This window comes from Procambarus clarkii, chromosome 21 (genome assembly GCF_040958095.1).
Source record: "Procambarus clarkii isolate CNS0578487 chromosome 21, FALCON_Pclarkii_2.0, whole genome shotgun sequence".
NCBI classification, from domain to species: Eukaryota; Metazoa; Arthropoda; class Malacostraca; order Decapoda; family Cambaridae; genus Procambarus; species Procambarus clarkii.
The window spans coordinates 28,443,550-28,458,760 of record NC_091170.1 but is presented as its reverse complement, the minus strand read 5'-3'; the positions used below and the strand labels follow the sequence as shown (position 1 = coordinate 28,458,760).

Genomic DNA, 15,211 nt, shown 5'->3' with positions numbered 1-15,211 from the left:
TGCTAGTGGCATTACAAGAATGTAAGAACTCTTGTATATATAAAATAAATAAACCACTTACTAAACTATTTTAGCCACATATGAATTGCTTCAGACTTTTCCTGAATTGCTGTAGATTTGTTCAGAATTGCTCCAAGCTTGATTGTCTGTGAAGTGGGTTGTCTCGTTTTTCTATATATATATATATATATATATATATATATATATATACTATATATATATATATATATATATATATATATACATATATATATATATATAAATATATATATATATATATATATATATATATATATATATATATATATATATATAAATATATATATATATATATATATATATATATATATATATATATATATATATATATATATATATATATATATATAAGAAATTTTTTTTTTTAATTTTTTTTTTGCGTCGTGTTTTACAATTTCGGTAATATTTAAATGATATCTTTCATCTCTATATTTTATTTAATACGATTCTACAATTGTCACCACTTGCCAATGTTCAGCCGATTTCGGAAGTCCAATTCAGGTCTTCTCGCAGCAAGTCTTAATGTACGTCAATGTTTAATACCCGCCACAATTTAGTGTCATCAGTAAATTGACTATTATTGCCGCTCGCTCCGGTACGTAAACAATTTATTCACATAGTAAACAAGAGAGATCCCAGGACTAGGCCCCGGGGCACTCCACCAGTAACAGCCTCTCTTAAGTTGAGTACATTAAATTTGATGCATTGTTTCCTTGCGACAGAGGGGAGGGGAGAAGAGATTATAATGGAGGAGGGGAAGGGGAAAGAAGGATTTTAATGGAGGGATTATTATAGTGGGAGGAAGGAACATGGGAGAATATATGGGTTAAGAGGAATTTTCTGTATGACTTATGTCTGTGTATATGTTTGGGTTAGTACTGGAAGATAAATGACTACGTAGGCTTTGTAACGCAAGGGAAGGAAGGAGAGGTATGGGAAGAGAGAGTAGATTGAGGGGAGATAGGCGGAGGGTGGTTCAAAGAAAGAGAGGTAAAGAGACAGAGAGTGGGGTGAGAAAGGGTGTGAGAGGCGAGGAAGTAGAGAATTTTGTGAAGAGGAGAGATGGTGAGGCAGTAGAGTGGAATGACGTAAGTGGAGAGGATGAGATTGAGAGGTAAGGAATGGGAGGATATTGTGTGATGGGAGAGGGGGAAGTGCAGGTGGGAGAGGATGGAGTTAGAGAAACACTGGGCGAGAGAGAGACAAAAAAAATTAAGGGTGTGGTCTTTTTTGAAATGCATTTGAGAATAGGGATTAAAGACAAAAACAGTGAGGGGGGAAAGGAGAGAACAAGGGTGGAGATGTGAGGGAATGAGAGGGAAACGATGAACACTTAGTTTTGGAGAATTGGGATAGGAAGCAAGTGAACGCCATCAGGATGAGAGAGCATTAATGTTACGCACTAATGGCTTCTAATACGGGGAGAGAGAGGAAGATAGAGAGAGGGAGGGAGAGGAGAGAGAGAGACAGAGGGAGAGAGAGAGGAAGAGGGAGAGAGAGGGAGAGGGAGAGGGAAAGGTGGAGAGACGTTAATAGAGATAGCCAGGAGTGTGACTAGCATAGAATACCTTCTCTACTAAACGAAAAAAATAAAAGTTTGTCAATAGTAAGATAACAGCAGTTTAAAGAACAGTTTCAATAACGTGTCACCCAGAGCACATGTGTGATCAAAGTTTCACTTTCTCGATATAATCAGTTCTACACATAACTACGTCTGAGAAAATTGTTAGATCAAAGACAGTGTATGGCTTGGCAGTCCCAGTTACGGGATTGTATTCTAGCTTCAATGGTATAGAATTGAATTCATATATATATTCATTCATATATATATATATATATATATATATATATATATATATATATATATATATATATATATATATATATACATATACTTTCGAATGATAATGACATTTAAATGATATGTAAGGGGTGTTTTGATCAGTATTAATGGGAAATTCCAATGGATCATTAGGAACTAATTACAGGTACCTTTAGATCGCTAATGGTGATCAAATGAGGCCGAATATAACCGTTGATGTATTTAACTCAAACACTTAATTAGCTGTCAAGGATGGTTAGATTCTCACATCATATCTACAACAATGGTCTCGTTGTTATTGATAATAACAATAATAATAATTTAACACTATTATTAGTTTTATTACACACAAAAATCTCATTAACATCATATATCAATGAACAAATCCACAGGAGCCGTGTAAGGATTCGAATCTATAAGCTGGGAGTTCCCAGGCACTCTTTAGTCACTGAACCACGACCATGTTGTGGTTCAGTGGACTAGAGCGCGTCTGGGAACACTCTTGGCATAGGTTCGAACCCTCAACGAGGCGCCTGTGGATTTGTTCATTATTATTATTATTCCTTCAATTGTTTCCAGACAAATATTGGATTTCAATATAATTTTGTACTTTATTATTATCTAATACTTATAGTAATAGTAGTTGTAGTAGAAGCAGCAGTAACAGAACAGCAGAAGCAGGAGAAAAGGCACAAGAAGTTACAGAAAAGCAGCAATGGTAACTATAACAGCACCAACAGGTTAGCAATAGGCAACAATAGCAGTAAGAGAACAGCAGCTGTAGGAACAGCAGCGGTAACAATTGCAGCGACAGTAGCAGCAGTAACATAACAGCAACAGTGTAAATTTCAGCATTAACAGCTGCAGCAACATCAATAGCAGTAACACGAGTAATAGCAGAAGTAGAATCAGCAGCAGCAGCAGCAGAAACCGTAATAACATCAGCCGCGGCACCAATGACATCAGTAAATGCAGTAAAAGCAGTAGCAGGATCAGTAGACGTACGAGCAGCAGCAGCAGCAGCAGCAGTGACAGCAGCAGCAGCAGCATTAACATCAGCACCAACAGTAAAAACAGCAGCAGCAGCATTAACATCAGCACCAACAGTAAAAACAGCAGCAGCAGCAGCATTAACATCAGCACCAACAGTAAAAACAGCAGCAGCATCAGCAAATTGAACCTTCTCCATGTCGCTGTAGTCAGACGGGGTCGTCCCTGTGCCATTTAGAGTATTCCCTGATCCTTCCAAATTATTCCAGGACCGAGTCATCACAGAAAGTATTTTTTGGGCAGTTTCAGCTGTCAGAAATATTAAGAGTAACGTAGATCTGCGTTAGGTGCCAAGTGTTAGCTCTGAACTCCCGCATGTTATCAGAGAAAATATATTTAAATTCGTGAAATCATTCGTGTTATTGCTGAAAGGATTTGCTGGGATGATATATGATTGATATTATTATAATCATTATTGTTGCTCTCTATAATTTTTTGAGTATAATTGTGATATATGCTATCGTCTCTCCCTCTAGGCTCAGGTGATGGGGGTCGTGTACCACAGAGAGTCACATCCCCTCCCTCCCATTCATCAGGTGATGACTTTCCTGGGCCCTTGCTTATCACCGCTGCCTCCGTCTCTGCTGCGTTTGCCGACGACGAGGGCGATGAGGCAGCAGCAGGAGGAGGAGGAGGAGGAGGAGAGGAAGAACAAGGATTAACAGCTACAGCTTCCGCTACAGCCAAAAATAACAGTGTTACTAACATCACGGCGCAGCTTGGGGCCTCTGTGTTCCTCCCGTGCAAGACTCACCACTCAATGGAGAGACAGGTGAGCCAGCTTCCCATTTTCTCACCTGTTCAACAATCCTTCCATACCTGATCCACTCCGATCCTATCTATTCCACACCTGCATTATGCCATCCCTCAGGAGATGTGATAGACAGCACACATATGCTTCTGGGAACACACCTGCCATAGACAGAGACTAGGTTTGGACTCAGTAGAAATATAGACCTATGCATAATCTACTCATAAATGAGACGACAGGAAGTAAATTAGAATTAGGCAAGATTCAAAGTAGAAACATGAAGCATTGAAAGGTATTGGTAGCTGCTCATCTAGATTATGCTCACAGATAGAGGATTAGAAGTTCACCAGGTGGACTGTAGAGAGAATTATAGGTTTTATAAACACAATAATCCATGAAGGATGTAATTAAATAATCAGAATGGAGAGCAGAAGCTAGCCAAGTCAACTGATGTTTAGACACAATATTGGTATTCAAATTCAGCGAGACTGTAGTAAAACTTGCCAATATGAGAGAAGTACAACAGGTACAACGAAGGCGATAGAATGGAAGCTAGAATTAATCCATAAGTAGTGATGTGTAATATTATTATTGAAAAACCGAAATTGTAGGTAGAATGCAAATTCAATTCTAGAAGCGACATTTACAACCTCTTCAATGCCAACAAAATAGATAGGAAACAAGAAACGGAATTTAATAATAGCGTACACAATAGTAAACCTGGGCGCATAGATGTTAGTAAACCGGGGCACTTAGACGTAAGTAAACTTGGGCACATAGATGTTAACAATTATAGACACGAAGTAATGTTAGTAAACCTAGACATATTTATATGTTAGTAAACCTCTACATATTGATATGTTAGTAAACCTAGACATATTTATAAGTTAGTAAACCTAGACATATAGACATGTTAGTAAACCTAGACATATAGACATGTTAGTAAACCTAGACATATAGACATGTTAGTAAACCTAGACATTTAGAAATGTTAATAAATCTAGACATTTAGATATGTTAGTAAACCTAGACATATAGACATGTTACAATGTCAGACCACGGAGGAAAAATGAAACGGGAAATTTCCTTAAGTACTTTCGTATATTAAATACATCTTCAGAAGGCTTCACCTTCTGAAGATGTATTTAATATACGAAAGTACTTAAGGAAATTTCCCGTTTCATTTTTCCTCCGTGGTCTGACATTGTCACATTCTTAATCACGTGTTTATTTTCGTGATATACACACATAGACATGTTAGTAAACCTAGACATATAGAGATGCGTGTAAATTCAGAAAATTCCTGTTCATATTACCAAGGGTACCCATGGTATAGCACGAGTTCCAATTCACTATGATGGGAGGATATTAAAAGTTTTTAATCTTATTATTTAGGTCTTGGTGAGAAAAAAAAACGAAAACTTGGTTTTATGATTGACTGGCAACCTCGGTAGGTAAAAATAATGTTTAATTTATTTGTCATAAATTGTTAGGCTATAAAATAATCTATGCATCTACTAGATTCTACGTAGAAAGTTTTAAAGTGTTTCCCCGAGACAGAAACAGAAGGTATACTTGCAAAACCAATACATGATTTGGTCTTAGAAACTATATAACCTCTTCTTATTTTTATATTAAATGATCTTCAAAGATAGTTGCATGTCTAAGAAAGCTACTTGAGAAAGTTGATGAGTTAACTAATTACATAAACTGTAGCATATTCAGTGAATGAAATCAAAGAAAAATAACAGAGATCTTAGTTTTGTACTTAGCAATACTTCTGTATTAATAAGTGCAGTGCAGGTATTACAGAAGCATTGTAAATGCAGTACGGGTATTAGAGTAGATTTTCTAAGTACGAAATTGGAATTAAATTGGAATTGAAAATACAATGCGAGTATTGGAGAAATTTTACTAAGTAAAGCAAAAATAGGCCTATTACAGGAAAATTTATATACACCTATACAGAAAAATTCGTCCTCATAGAATGAAAGTATTTATTTTAACTATTTGGTCGAAAGTACCAATATGTAGTGATGGACCATCAGAAAGTTGATTTTTGGGTATTTGAATTTTGACAAGTTTAACCACGACACAGATATATACGCTTAGGTTTTATATAGGACATATAAATGCTATACAAGGCCAGGGAATATTTAAATTTGGATTTTAGCTTTATTGTATCAAATTAATAGTACAAAAAAGTAGTTTATTGGTGGTCGATCACTTCCTATTGGCACTTTGGACCAAATTGTTATTATAAGTACCGTCATTTCAGGAGGATGGGATCTTATAAAAATAATCGAGGAAGCAGTAAGGTCGACCATGCACATCCTGGCAGAGCTGCACTGTGACATTAAAGATTTTTTTATTTTTGTTAACTCTCTATTTATCCGGCAATATTATAGATGTGGCTGCTTCGTTTTCTTGTGCTTGCACGGGTTGCTCCTAAGTGCTTTGATTCAACCTCTCCAAGTTCAATAACCTGGTGTACAGGTTCCCAAGCTTATTGGAATTAGATTTCTTCATATCATATTCAGTTCACTCTATATGCTAAACTCTTCTGTCAATGAAAAAATATTTCTCATATCGCCGTGGTTCATTCGAGTATTTAGTTCCCAGCTATATTGTTTTTAGATCAGTCTTGACAAAATTTCTTTCTTGATCTTCGCTCACTAAGAAGTCAAAGGGCTTCTTAGAGCTAAGGATAACATCCTTTAGCTTCTCATATTCTCATATTTGTCAACTCTGAGCCAATTCTGATGGCAAACCTCTGAAAACACTCCGCCTTCCTTTTTTGTATTAACAGGTAAATGAACAAGTGAGCAGGCTACACCAATAAGGAAGTGATCACAAATAATTATAAGAAAGTGCGTGAAGAACTCAACTGAAGCATCAAGGAAATTTCTAGAGTAGAACTCGAGCTGTCCCTAGATCTACGATTTGTAATGGAATAGTCAGAATATTAAAAGAAAGATTGATTGAAACAGAATTGACCAAAGAGGGTGTAAAAAACACACTTAGAGGGGGTGGATGTGATGTAGGTCGTAGGCCATGACAAGAGCTCACTATGGATAGTGAAAAAGGGAGCAGCAACATAATTTGGGCTCTTTGCTACAGGCTAAAATTCATCAATAGAGATAAAAGAACTTCTGAAACTGAAAGTGGCTAATGTGGTAGCCATATACAGGAGCGGAGGAACACGGTAGCACTGCTCTTCAAGCCGATTTTGCTAAACATAAGGTATTAAATATAATGATTTAAAGAAGACTCGTAGTGCAGTATGGCCCTATGAATTTTGGTTGAAAGCATCAATAGGATTTCATAAAAAATAAATATAAAAATTCTACTTGACCAGCATATTTTTTATTTCTATGGGAGCATGATGACAGTCAAACAAGAGAGAGAGATAGCTGGGCAGACTGCAATTTACAGAATTGTCAGAAAGCTATTGACATTGTTCCTCACAAGTGACTCCAGTGACAAATTTAAAAAAAAAAATACTAGTGTATCTGCAAGGTACTCCTTTAGCCTTCAAAGTGGGCAAAGGAATACCTTTCAAAAAGGGAAGTAAGAGTCATGGATAGAGGAGAGCTATCAGAATGGAGAGGTAATGAGTAGAGTACCTCAAGGGTCAGTACTAAGGACCATCCTATTCTTAATACACTTGAACGATCACGCAGAAGAAGTTTTCTCATTCTTATCAATGTTTGCCGATCATGCTAAGCTAATGAGACGAATCAGAACTAAGGACTCTCATACATTGCAAGCTAAACTAAGCAATCTCAAAAGATGATCTATGAAAATGTTGTTATATTTTAACCATGACAAAGGCCAGGTTACTAGGATACAAACACATTACAGGATGAAGCAAGGACAAGTTCTCTCTCCTAAAAAATGAGTGGACATAACTAGAGATCTTGAACCAGAAACACACATCAACAAGAAAAACGACTACAGCATATTCCGTACTGGCAAAGGTTTTGTCCTTCAGAAATTAGGACAAAGAACTCTTTCGAGCGCTCTATGCATCATTTGTGAGACCTATTCTTGAGTATGCTTCCCAGAAATGCAACCCTAACCTAAATGAACTCAAAAGAAAATTAGAAAAGGTTAAAAATTCTGTAACAAAGATCGTTCCTGGGCAATGAAGAAAGACTGAGGGAACTGGACCTTACTACACTCGTGGAAAGAAGTAATAAAGCCGACATGCTAATAATTCACTATATACTGAGAGAGAGACTGACAAAGTAAACATAAAAGTTTTACTTTCAAAGAGGAACAGTAAAGCGAAAGACCTTATTTGTAAAAAGGAAACAAAGGTGACTTATGTAGGTCAGAGAGAACTTTTTTTTTTAGAGAACTTAGAGCCATAATTGGAACGGACAACACGAGGATACTGTCGAAGCCAAATCGCTGCTCAGTTTTTAACGTCAATTTGATATGCCAAAGTAGTGAAATGAGCCACTGAGGTGAGCTACTGGATGGCCAGTATGAGCAGCTGTGCTCGACTCTGTAGCTGAGTTTGGGACCGCGATCGTCGGTTGAGTCGTTGGCTGTGTCACCGGACTGCTGTGTGTGCCTACTCGCCTATTTTTGTCTGCAGGATCTAGCTCTAGCTCTTGGACCCCACTTTTCTAGCCGCGGGTTGTCTAATGCGGTTGTATGTGTGAGTTTGCGTGCATGTGTTCGCTAGTCGGTGTAATACTCACATAGTTGTGCTTGCGGGGGTTGAGCTGCGGCTCTTTGATCCCGCCTCAACTTTTATCCTACTGGTGTACATATTCCTGAGCCTACTGGGCTCAATCATATCCACATTTGAAACTGTGTATGGAGTCAGCCTGTACCACATTATTTCCTAATGCATTCCATTTATTAATTACTCTGACACTGAAAATGTTCTTTCTAATATCTCTGTGGCTCATTTGGGCACTCTGCTTCCACCTGTGTTTTCTTGTACGAGTTAAACCAGCGTTAAATAATCTATCCATATCTACCCCTGTATATTTCCCTGCAAATTTTGTATGTGGTGATCATATCTCTCCGATCCTCTGTCTTCAATCTATGCTTACGTCGGTACTTGCGTGTGTGTGTGTGTGTGTGTGTGTGTGTGTGTGTGTGTGTGTGTGTGTGTGTGTGTGTGTCTGTGTGTGTGTGTGTGTGTGTGTGTGTGTGTGTGTGTGTGTGTTTGTGCGCGATAGCTTGCATTAAATACTAAAATGCAAATTATACCAGAACAAAAGGGAAATTTATCAAGAGTTTGGAATCTACCTGCGTTACCTGCCATGCTCTTTAACCTTACGGTTCTGCTTCAAGGGGATCGTGTCTGCCTCAGTCACCAAGGTGTGTCGAGGGGCCGGTAGTAGTGGAGAGAGAGAGAGAGAGGAGAGAAAGAGAGAGAGAGAGAGAGAGAGAGAGAGAGAGAGAGAGAGAGAGAGAGAGAGAGAGAGAGAGAGAGAGAGAGAGAGAGAGAGAGAGAGAAAGAGAGAAAGAGAGAGATAGAGAGAGAGAGAGAGAGAGAGAGAGAGAGAGAGAGAGAGAGAGAGAGAGAGAGAGAGAGAGAGAGAGAGAGAGAGAGAGAGAGAGAGAGAGAGAGAGAGAGAGAGAGAGAGAGAGAGAGAGAGAGAGAGAGAGAGAGAGAGAGAGAGAGAGAGAGAGAGAGTAAGAGAGAGAGAGAGAGAGAGATACAGACAGAGTACAGATACAGAGTACAGACAGACAGATACAGAACAAGAGTTAACCTCAGATGACCCCAGCTATGCTATGCTCTTTCCTTTGCCATTAAATCTCTTGCTCTCTCTTGAACTCAACTGACTTTTTCTTACCGTTTTTAATGCCGAGTTGACCTCATTGACTTTCATTGGTTGCGGGCGACTTCAGTCAACTTATGAATACGTTTAAAGTTCGGAGATTGCGGGATTTAAGCTCGTGTTCCTTCCCCGCTGTGAAGGTCACCGGGACCAGGTAAGGATGCACCTTTAACCTCAAAATTGCTCTTCAATCAATTGATCAAAAAATTACGAATAAGTTAACTCTATTTCGACTTCAAGAGCAAGTTCCTATTATCACAACACTGCCAATTGTGCAATGGCTATTCAAATTAAGGAGGAATGATTGGCAGACCGTCGAATGACCATTGACTCCACAACAACAAACGCTTGTAATCACTCGAGGTGCAGATATAAGACCCCGAATTGGACATCTTTCTGCCGTTATCTCAGAATGAACAACCTCACCTCCCTTCCCCTCCCGCCCTCACCTCGTTCTCTACCTAAAATATTGTGTTTCTCCAACACTCCCAACGACGTGCTCAAGTTATTCTCGTATGCTGTTCAAGGAAACTGTAATTGTGAAACGCATTCAGGTTGAATATCAATGAGAGGGAACACGGTCACAGAGGCTGCCCAGGTACACACGTTACTGTCCACGCCACGGACAGGTACACCGCAGACAGGTACGCCACGTGCAGGTACGCCGCAGACAGGCACGCCAAAGGCAGATAAAAATTTCGTACCCGGAGTTTCAGAGGTCTCACCAGAGAGGACACGGCGCCTGGACACTGTCTTTCAGAGAGAACACGTAGTGCAGTTAATGAGACTACTGTGAGGCAGTCTCATATTAGAGACCTACATGTGTCACGTAATATGAGTTAACAAAGTGGCTAAAATATGCCACTAATGATGTTCCTTGACACTTGTTCCTTAGTTCAACTAAATAATGAATTAAGATGAATAAGTTTAGGTTTAGAATAGAATGAAGTCAACACTGATTCAGTAATCAGTTGACCAATTTGTTAAGTAATACAAGAGGTAGATTTATCTGGATGCACTAGCATCAGTTACAGAAAGAATGGGAGTGACTGGATGTAATAAGGACCGGTATTATTGTTCTATTTTCTCTCTGTCTCTCTGTCTCTCTCTCTCTCTCTCTCTCTCTCTCTCTCTCTCTCTCTCTTTCTCTCTTTCTCTCTCTCTCTCTCTCTCTCTCTCTCTCTCTCTCTCTCTCTCTCTCTCTCTCTCTCTCTGTCTCTCTCTCTCTCTGTCTCTCTCTGTCTCTGTCTCTCTCTCTCTCTCTCTCTCTCTCTCTCTCTCTCTCTCTCTCTCTCTCTCTCTCTCTCTCTCTCTCTCTCCAGTCTCTCTGTCCTCCAAAACACTGCCCCTCTCTTTATTCATTTGAAAATTCTAGGCACAATTAATTTTTCCTAGATTGTTAATGGGTGTCATGCGCAATGACATCAAAGTCAAAAATTAATATTGCTAATGAAATTAACCCCACCCCCCCACCATTGCAACAGTGCAATAATCATTTGGCTATGGAACGCGACCGCTGTTGCACATTCAGTTCTGGTCATGACACTGCAGCCGGAAGATAATTTATCAAATTAATTAGAAATTGCTTCTCCAAACCAAGATCGTTAGATGCGCAACATAAGGGCATTATTCTCTTGTGCTCTGTCTGAGGAGAGGATATAAGAGTAGAGAGGAATATCAGACAATATAATATCCCCTCTTGTTATTGTATTTTAAAATTAAAATAGTGTTATAATTCTAATCCTATTATTTGATCACAGTAGAAGGGCAGAAGTCCCTCTTCCAATGCTGCTCTCTCTTCAACCTGTTCTTTTAAATTTCAGTAAATATTTCGGCTGAAAGATAAGGGTTCAAAATACAGTCTGCTGTGCTTATTTAGCAATACGATTTTGTACCATTGGAAATTTGAATAGTAAGGCAAAGGATAGGATCAAAGGCGACGTAGAAAATCGACTTGAGAATGGTCCAGGACGGACCGAAACGTCGTCGTCCCTTCAACTTCTAGTGTGTGGTCTGGTCAACGTAGAAAAGAATTTCTAGGTCTAACATATCATAGGCCTAAACCTTTAGCCTTTAAATCTTAAGGCATGGAAATTTAATAGAAGAGAAATGCTGATCCTGCTGTTACTGCCGTAACTGCATTGCTTATTCCGTAACTACTACTGTTGATAATGCTGTTACTAAAACTACTGCTAATGCTGTAACTACGACTACTAATGCTTATGTAAAAACGACTTCTGATACTGCTTTAACTACAGCTATTGATAGTACTGTAATACGATTACTGCTGTAATACGATCACTGCTAAGGCTGTAACTACAACTACTGATGTAACTCTGACTACTGATACTGCTGTAACTTTAGCTACCGTAAGTGCTGAAATGCGATTACTTCTAGAGCTGAAACTTCTGCTACTGATATTGCTGTAACTACGACTGCCACTAGAGCTTTAACCATAGCCACTGCTAGTGCTCTAATTGCGACTACCGTTAGTGCTGTAACTACGACTACTGCTACATGTATTTATGATGTCATGGCGGCTTCTACAATTCCAACTACAATATTTCTAGTACAACTCTTCTTTTTCTATCTCTCCTACTTTTACTCTCATCTTACTCTCATTAAGAGACTCTAACTTCACCTCGGCCTTCCTTATTGGTCTCCTCCTGTCCTATTTTACTTTTAATCATCCCTTCTTGCTCACCTTCGTGCACTTCTATCATCTTCTCTTCCTATCACCTGGCTCTTCTTCACCTGCCTCTCTTACCTCATTCTCCTCCCTTCCATGGCATCAATAGAAGGACAACGTAACTCAATAAAACAAAAGGATTTTCTGGACAAAACATTTTCCAAGTGGATCTGGGAGTATTGTGGAATAATTAATACTGCGTTGGTGGCACTAGCAGTACTGAGGCTAAGTTGTGGACGCTGACATTCTCCCATGGTGTGTGTGTGTGTGTGTGTGTGTGTGTGTGTGTGTGTGTGTGTGTGTGTGTGTGTGTGTGTGTGTGTGTGTGTGTGTGTGTGTGTGTGTGTGTACCGGTCCCTGAGCCTTTGGAGCTCTATCTATCATATCTACATATGAATATGTGTATGGAGTCAGCCTCCACCACATCACTTCTCATTACATTACACTAGTTAACTATGATTCTGAAAAAAAGTATTTCTAATATCTCTGTGGCTCATTTGGGTACTAAGTTTCCACTTGCGTCCCCTTGTATTAAATACTCAGTTCTTATCTTTCCAATCAATTTTTCTTAGAATTTTGTATAAGGTAACCATGTCTCCAGTAACTCTTCTGTCTTCCAGCGACGTGAGGTTCAATTCCTGTAGACTTTCCTCGTAAATCCAAGCTCGTAGTTCAGGCACTAGTCTGGTGGAATACCTTTGAACCTTCTCCAACTCCGTCTTGTGCTTGACTAGATAAGGGTTCAGCGCTTGACCTGCATACTCAAGTAGGGTATTCGAGGGTTTGTGCGTGTGTGTACTTACCTAGATGTGCTTGCAGGGTCGAGTTAGGCTCCTAAAAAACCCTTCCGAACGTTCTTAGATTAATTACTAATTCCTCACGCTTTTGTCATTTAAAACTTTTGTATTTTAAACTTTGAATCGAATTAGTTTCAGCGACGTCTGCGTCTAACTTATGTCACTTATTAACAGTTCTAGCACTGAAATGTCTGATGTCTCTATGATGTCAGACATTTCAATTTTTCTCATGTTTCACCACTTGGGCAGCACGGTAGAGCGATGATTTCGCTTTCGGCAGGTCAGCGTTTAATCCCCGACCCTCCGAGTGGTTGGGCACCATTCCATTTCCGCCGATCCGTTCCAAATCCCTTATCCTGATCCCTTCCAAGTGCTATATAGTCATTATGGCCTGACGCTTTCCCCTGATAATTCCCTCACCTCTGTAACTCCTTTTCGTCTCCAGTTTCCATCCATGATCCCTCGTTCTGTTGGTCCAAGATTTAAACAATTCTATGTTGTATACATTGTAATTTCCCCTGAGGATCTTATATGTTGATATCATGTCTCCCATATCTCTCCTTTCCTCCAGTGAGGGAAGCACCAGATCTTTCAGTCTTTCCTTATATCTTAATCACTATGCTCAGGAACGAGTCTTGGTGCATATCTTTGCACCTTTTCTAGTTTCTTTCTTTTTAGTTTGGTCTTCCATAATAGAGATGCATATTCAAGAGTAATATTCTACTGTAAGTTTCTAAAGTACCTGGAGATTCCTTGAAGTCATAAGACATTATACTTTTCATGGTATAGCTTGAATACCCTTCTGGGCACTTGAACATTTAGTAGCAGTGTCTTCAAGATGCGTTTATTTTACTTTTGATCAATTCATTCTCTGGAGGATACGTCAATCACTTATATAACAAAAACGTCAGCCTATTTTAGGACACCTTAACTTCTCATAAGACACGGAATCTGTCTTCAAGATACTCCAATAGTCAATAATGAGGAAATACTGTATTCCTAGACATGCTAACTAAATTTTGAGGACATGTACATTTCCTTATGACACTTGTGGTTATTATCAAGAGACAGTTAAAAGCAAAAAGGCAAAACCATTTTGGAATGCTTTGATATAACACCTTACTGTAGTGTATCTTTATCTCTCTCTCTTCAAAAGATGTACTCCCCAATATTCATATTGAGACAGACGGCCCAGTTTATATCTACAACTCTCTAGTTTATCTTCTCACTCTAGTACTCTGTCATTTCTATATGAACGACATGTCCACTTTAAGTTTTTCATTGTATCTTCCGTCATCTCTATTGTTCTCTTTATCTTTTCCTCCCTTTTCCTTTCGTCTTTCAGTTCACGTCTCCCTTCAGTCCTCTCCTCTCAACGGCACGGTGGTTTCCGCTGATAATTTCCTTCCTCTCCTGATTATCCTAGGGGCATTATAATTGGTCTCTCTATCTTTAATGTCATATCATTCCTCGAACCACAGGACACTGTAACCCAACGACGCCTACTTTACAACATTATAACCAAACGACTCTTAACTTTATGGCCTTATAACCAAAGAACGTAACCTGAAGGGAACACTATAATAATTCCCTCCAAAACCAACGACACAGTAAAGCCATTTTCTTAGCTACTGCTCCTGACTCAGGGCACAGGATGCTATAACACCCCCCACCACCCCTCACGGTTCTCTCTCCCCCCTCACTCCACAGGGCGCACACCTCACCCCTCCCCGGACACCCCCAGATCACCACCACAGCACCACCACAACTACCACCACCACCACCCTGCACCTCCTGCCCCAGGTAGCTGCTTCCCGGTGCCATCTCTAACTACTAATGTCGAGGTTTTTAAAGAGCATCGCTGTAGATATTGGGAGCGTTCGGGTCCCCTGGGTTTGACCTTTGAATACTACACGATATTGAGGGTAAAAAGAATATTTTACATGTTGTATTCTTAAGCATAAAATACAATTTAATTTGAATATATGGTTTTTGTTTAGCTTAATTCTTTGTTGTCTCGTTATCTATATCTAAGAAAAATAAGATAATGTACGTTTATCTCTCTCTGTTTGACTGAGGTAACACATGGGGGATATGTAAGTGCCATTGGCCAGTAGTGATTTGTCCAAGTGCCACACTTTGAGAAATATCGTGATCTAAAGCAACCCCCGCCCCCCCGCCCTTTTCTCGCTTTTGCAATATTCTTATAATCAAATCTGAAATGTAGGTCGTATTTTCCCTAGAGTTATTTAA

At 39.2% G+C, this 15,211-nt stretch overlaps 1 protein-coding gene and 1 long non-coding RNA gene across 2 annotated transcripts in view; one reads left to right on the top strand and one right to left on the bottom strand.

The window, feature by feature from the left end:
• LOC138366939 (uncharacterized) overlaps positions 1-15,211 on the bottom strand; it is a 108,185-nt gene that overhangs the window by 53,085 nt on the left and 39,889 nt on the right. The window lies entirely within an intron of this gene.
• LOC138366974 (uncharacterized) overlaps positions 1-15,211 on the top strand; it is a 66,569-nt gene that overhangs the window by 16,315 nt on the left and 35,043 nt on the right. Inside the window, exons 4-6 of the mRNA XM_069328382.1 lie at positions 2,496-2,579; positions 2,714-3,009; positions 3,388-3,683. Coding sequence (XP_069184483.1) covers positions 2,496-2,579; positions 2,714-3,009; positions 3,388-3,683 — 676 coding nt within the window. The remainder of the gene's footprint in view (positions 1-2,495; positions 2,580-2,713; positions 3,010-3,387; positions 3,684-15,211) is intronic.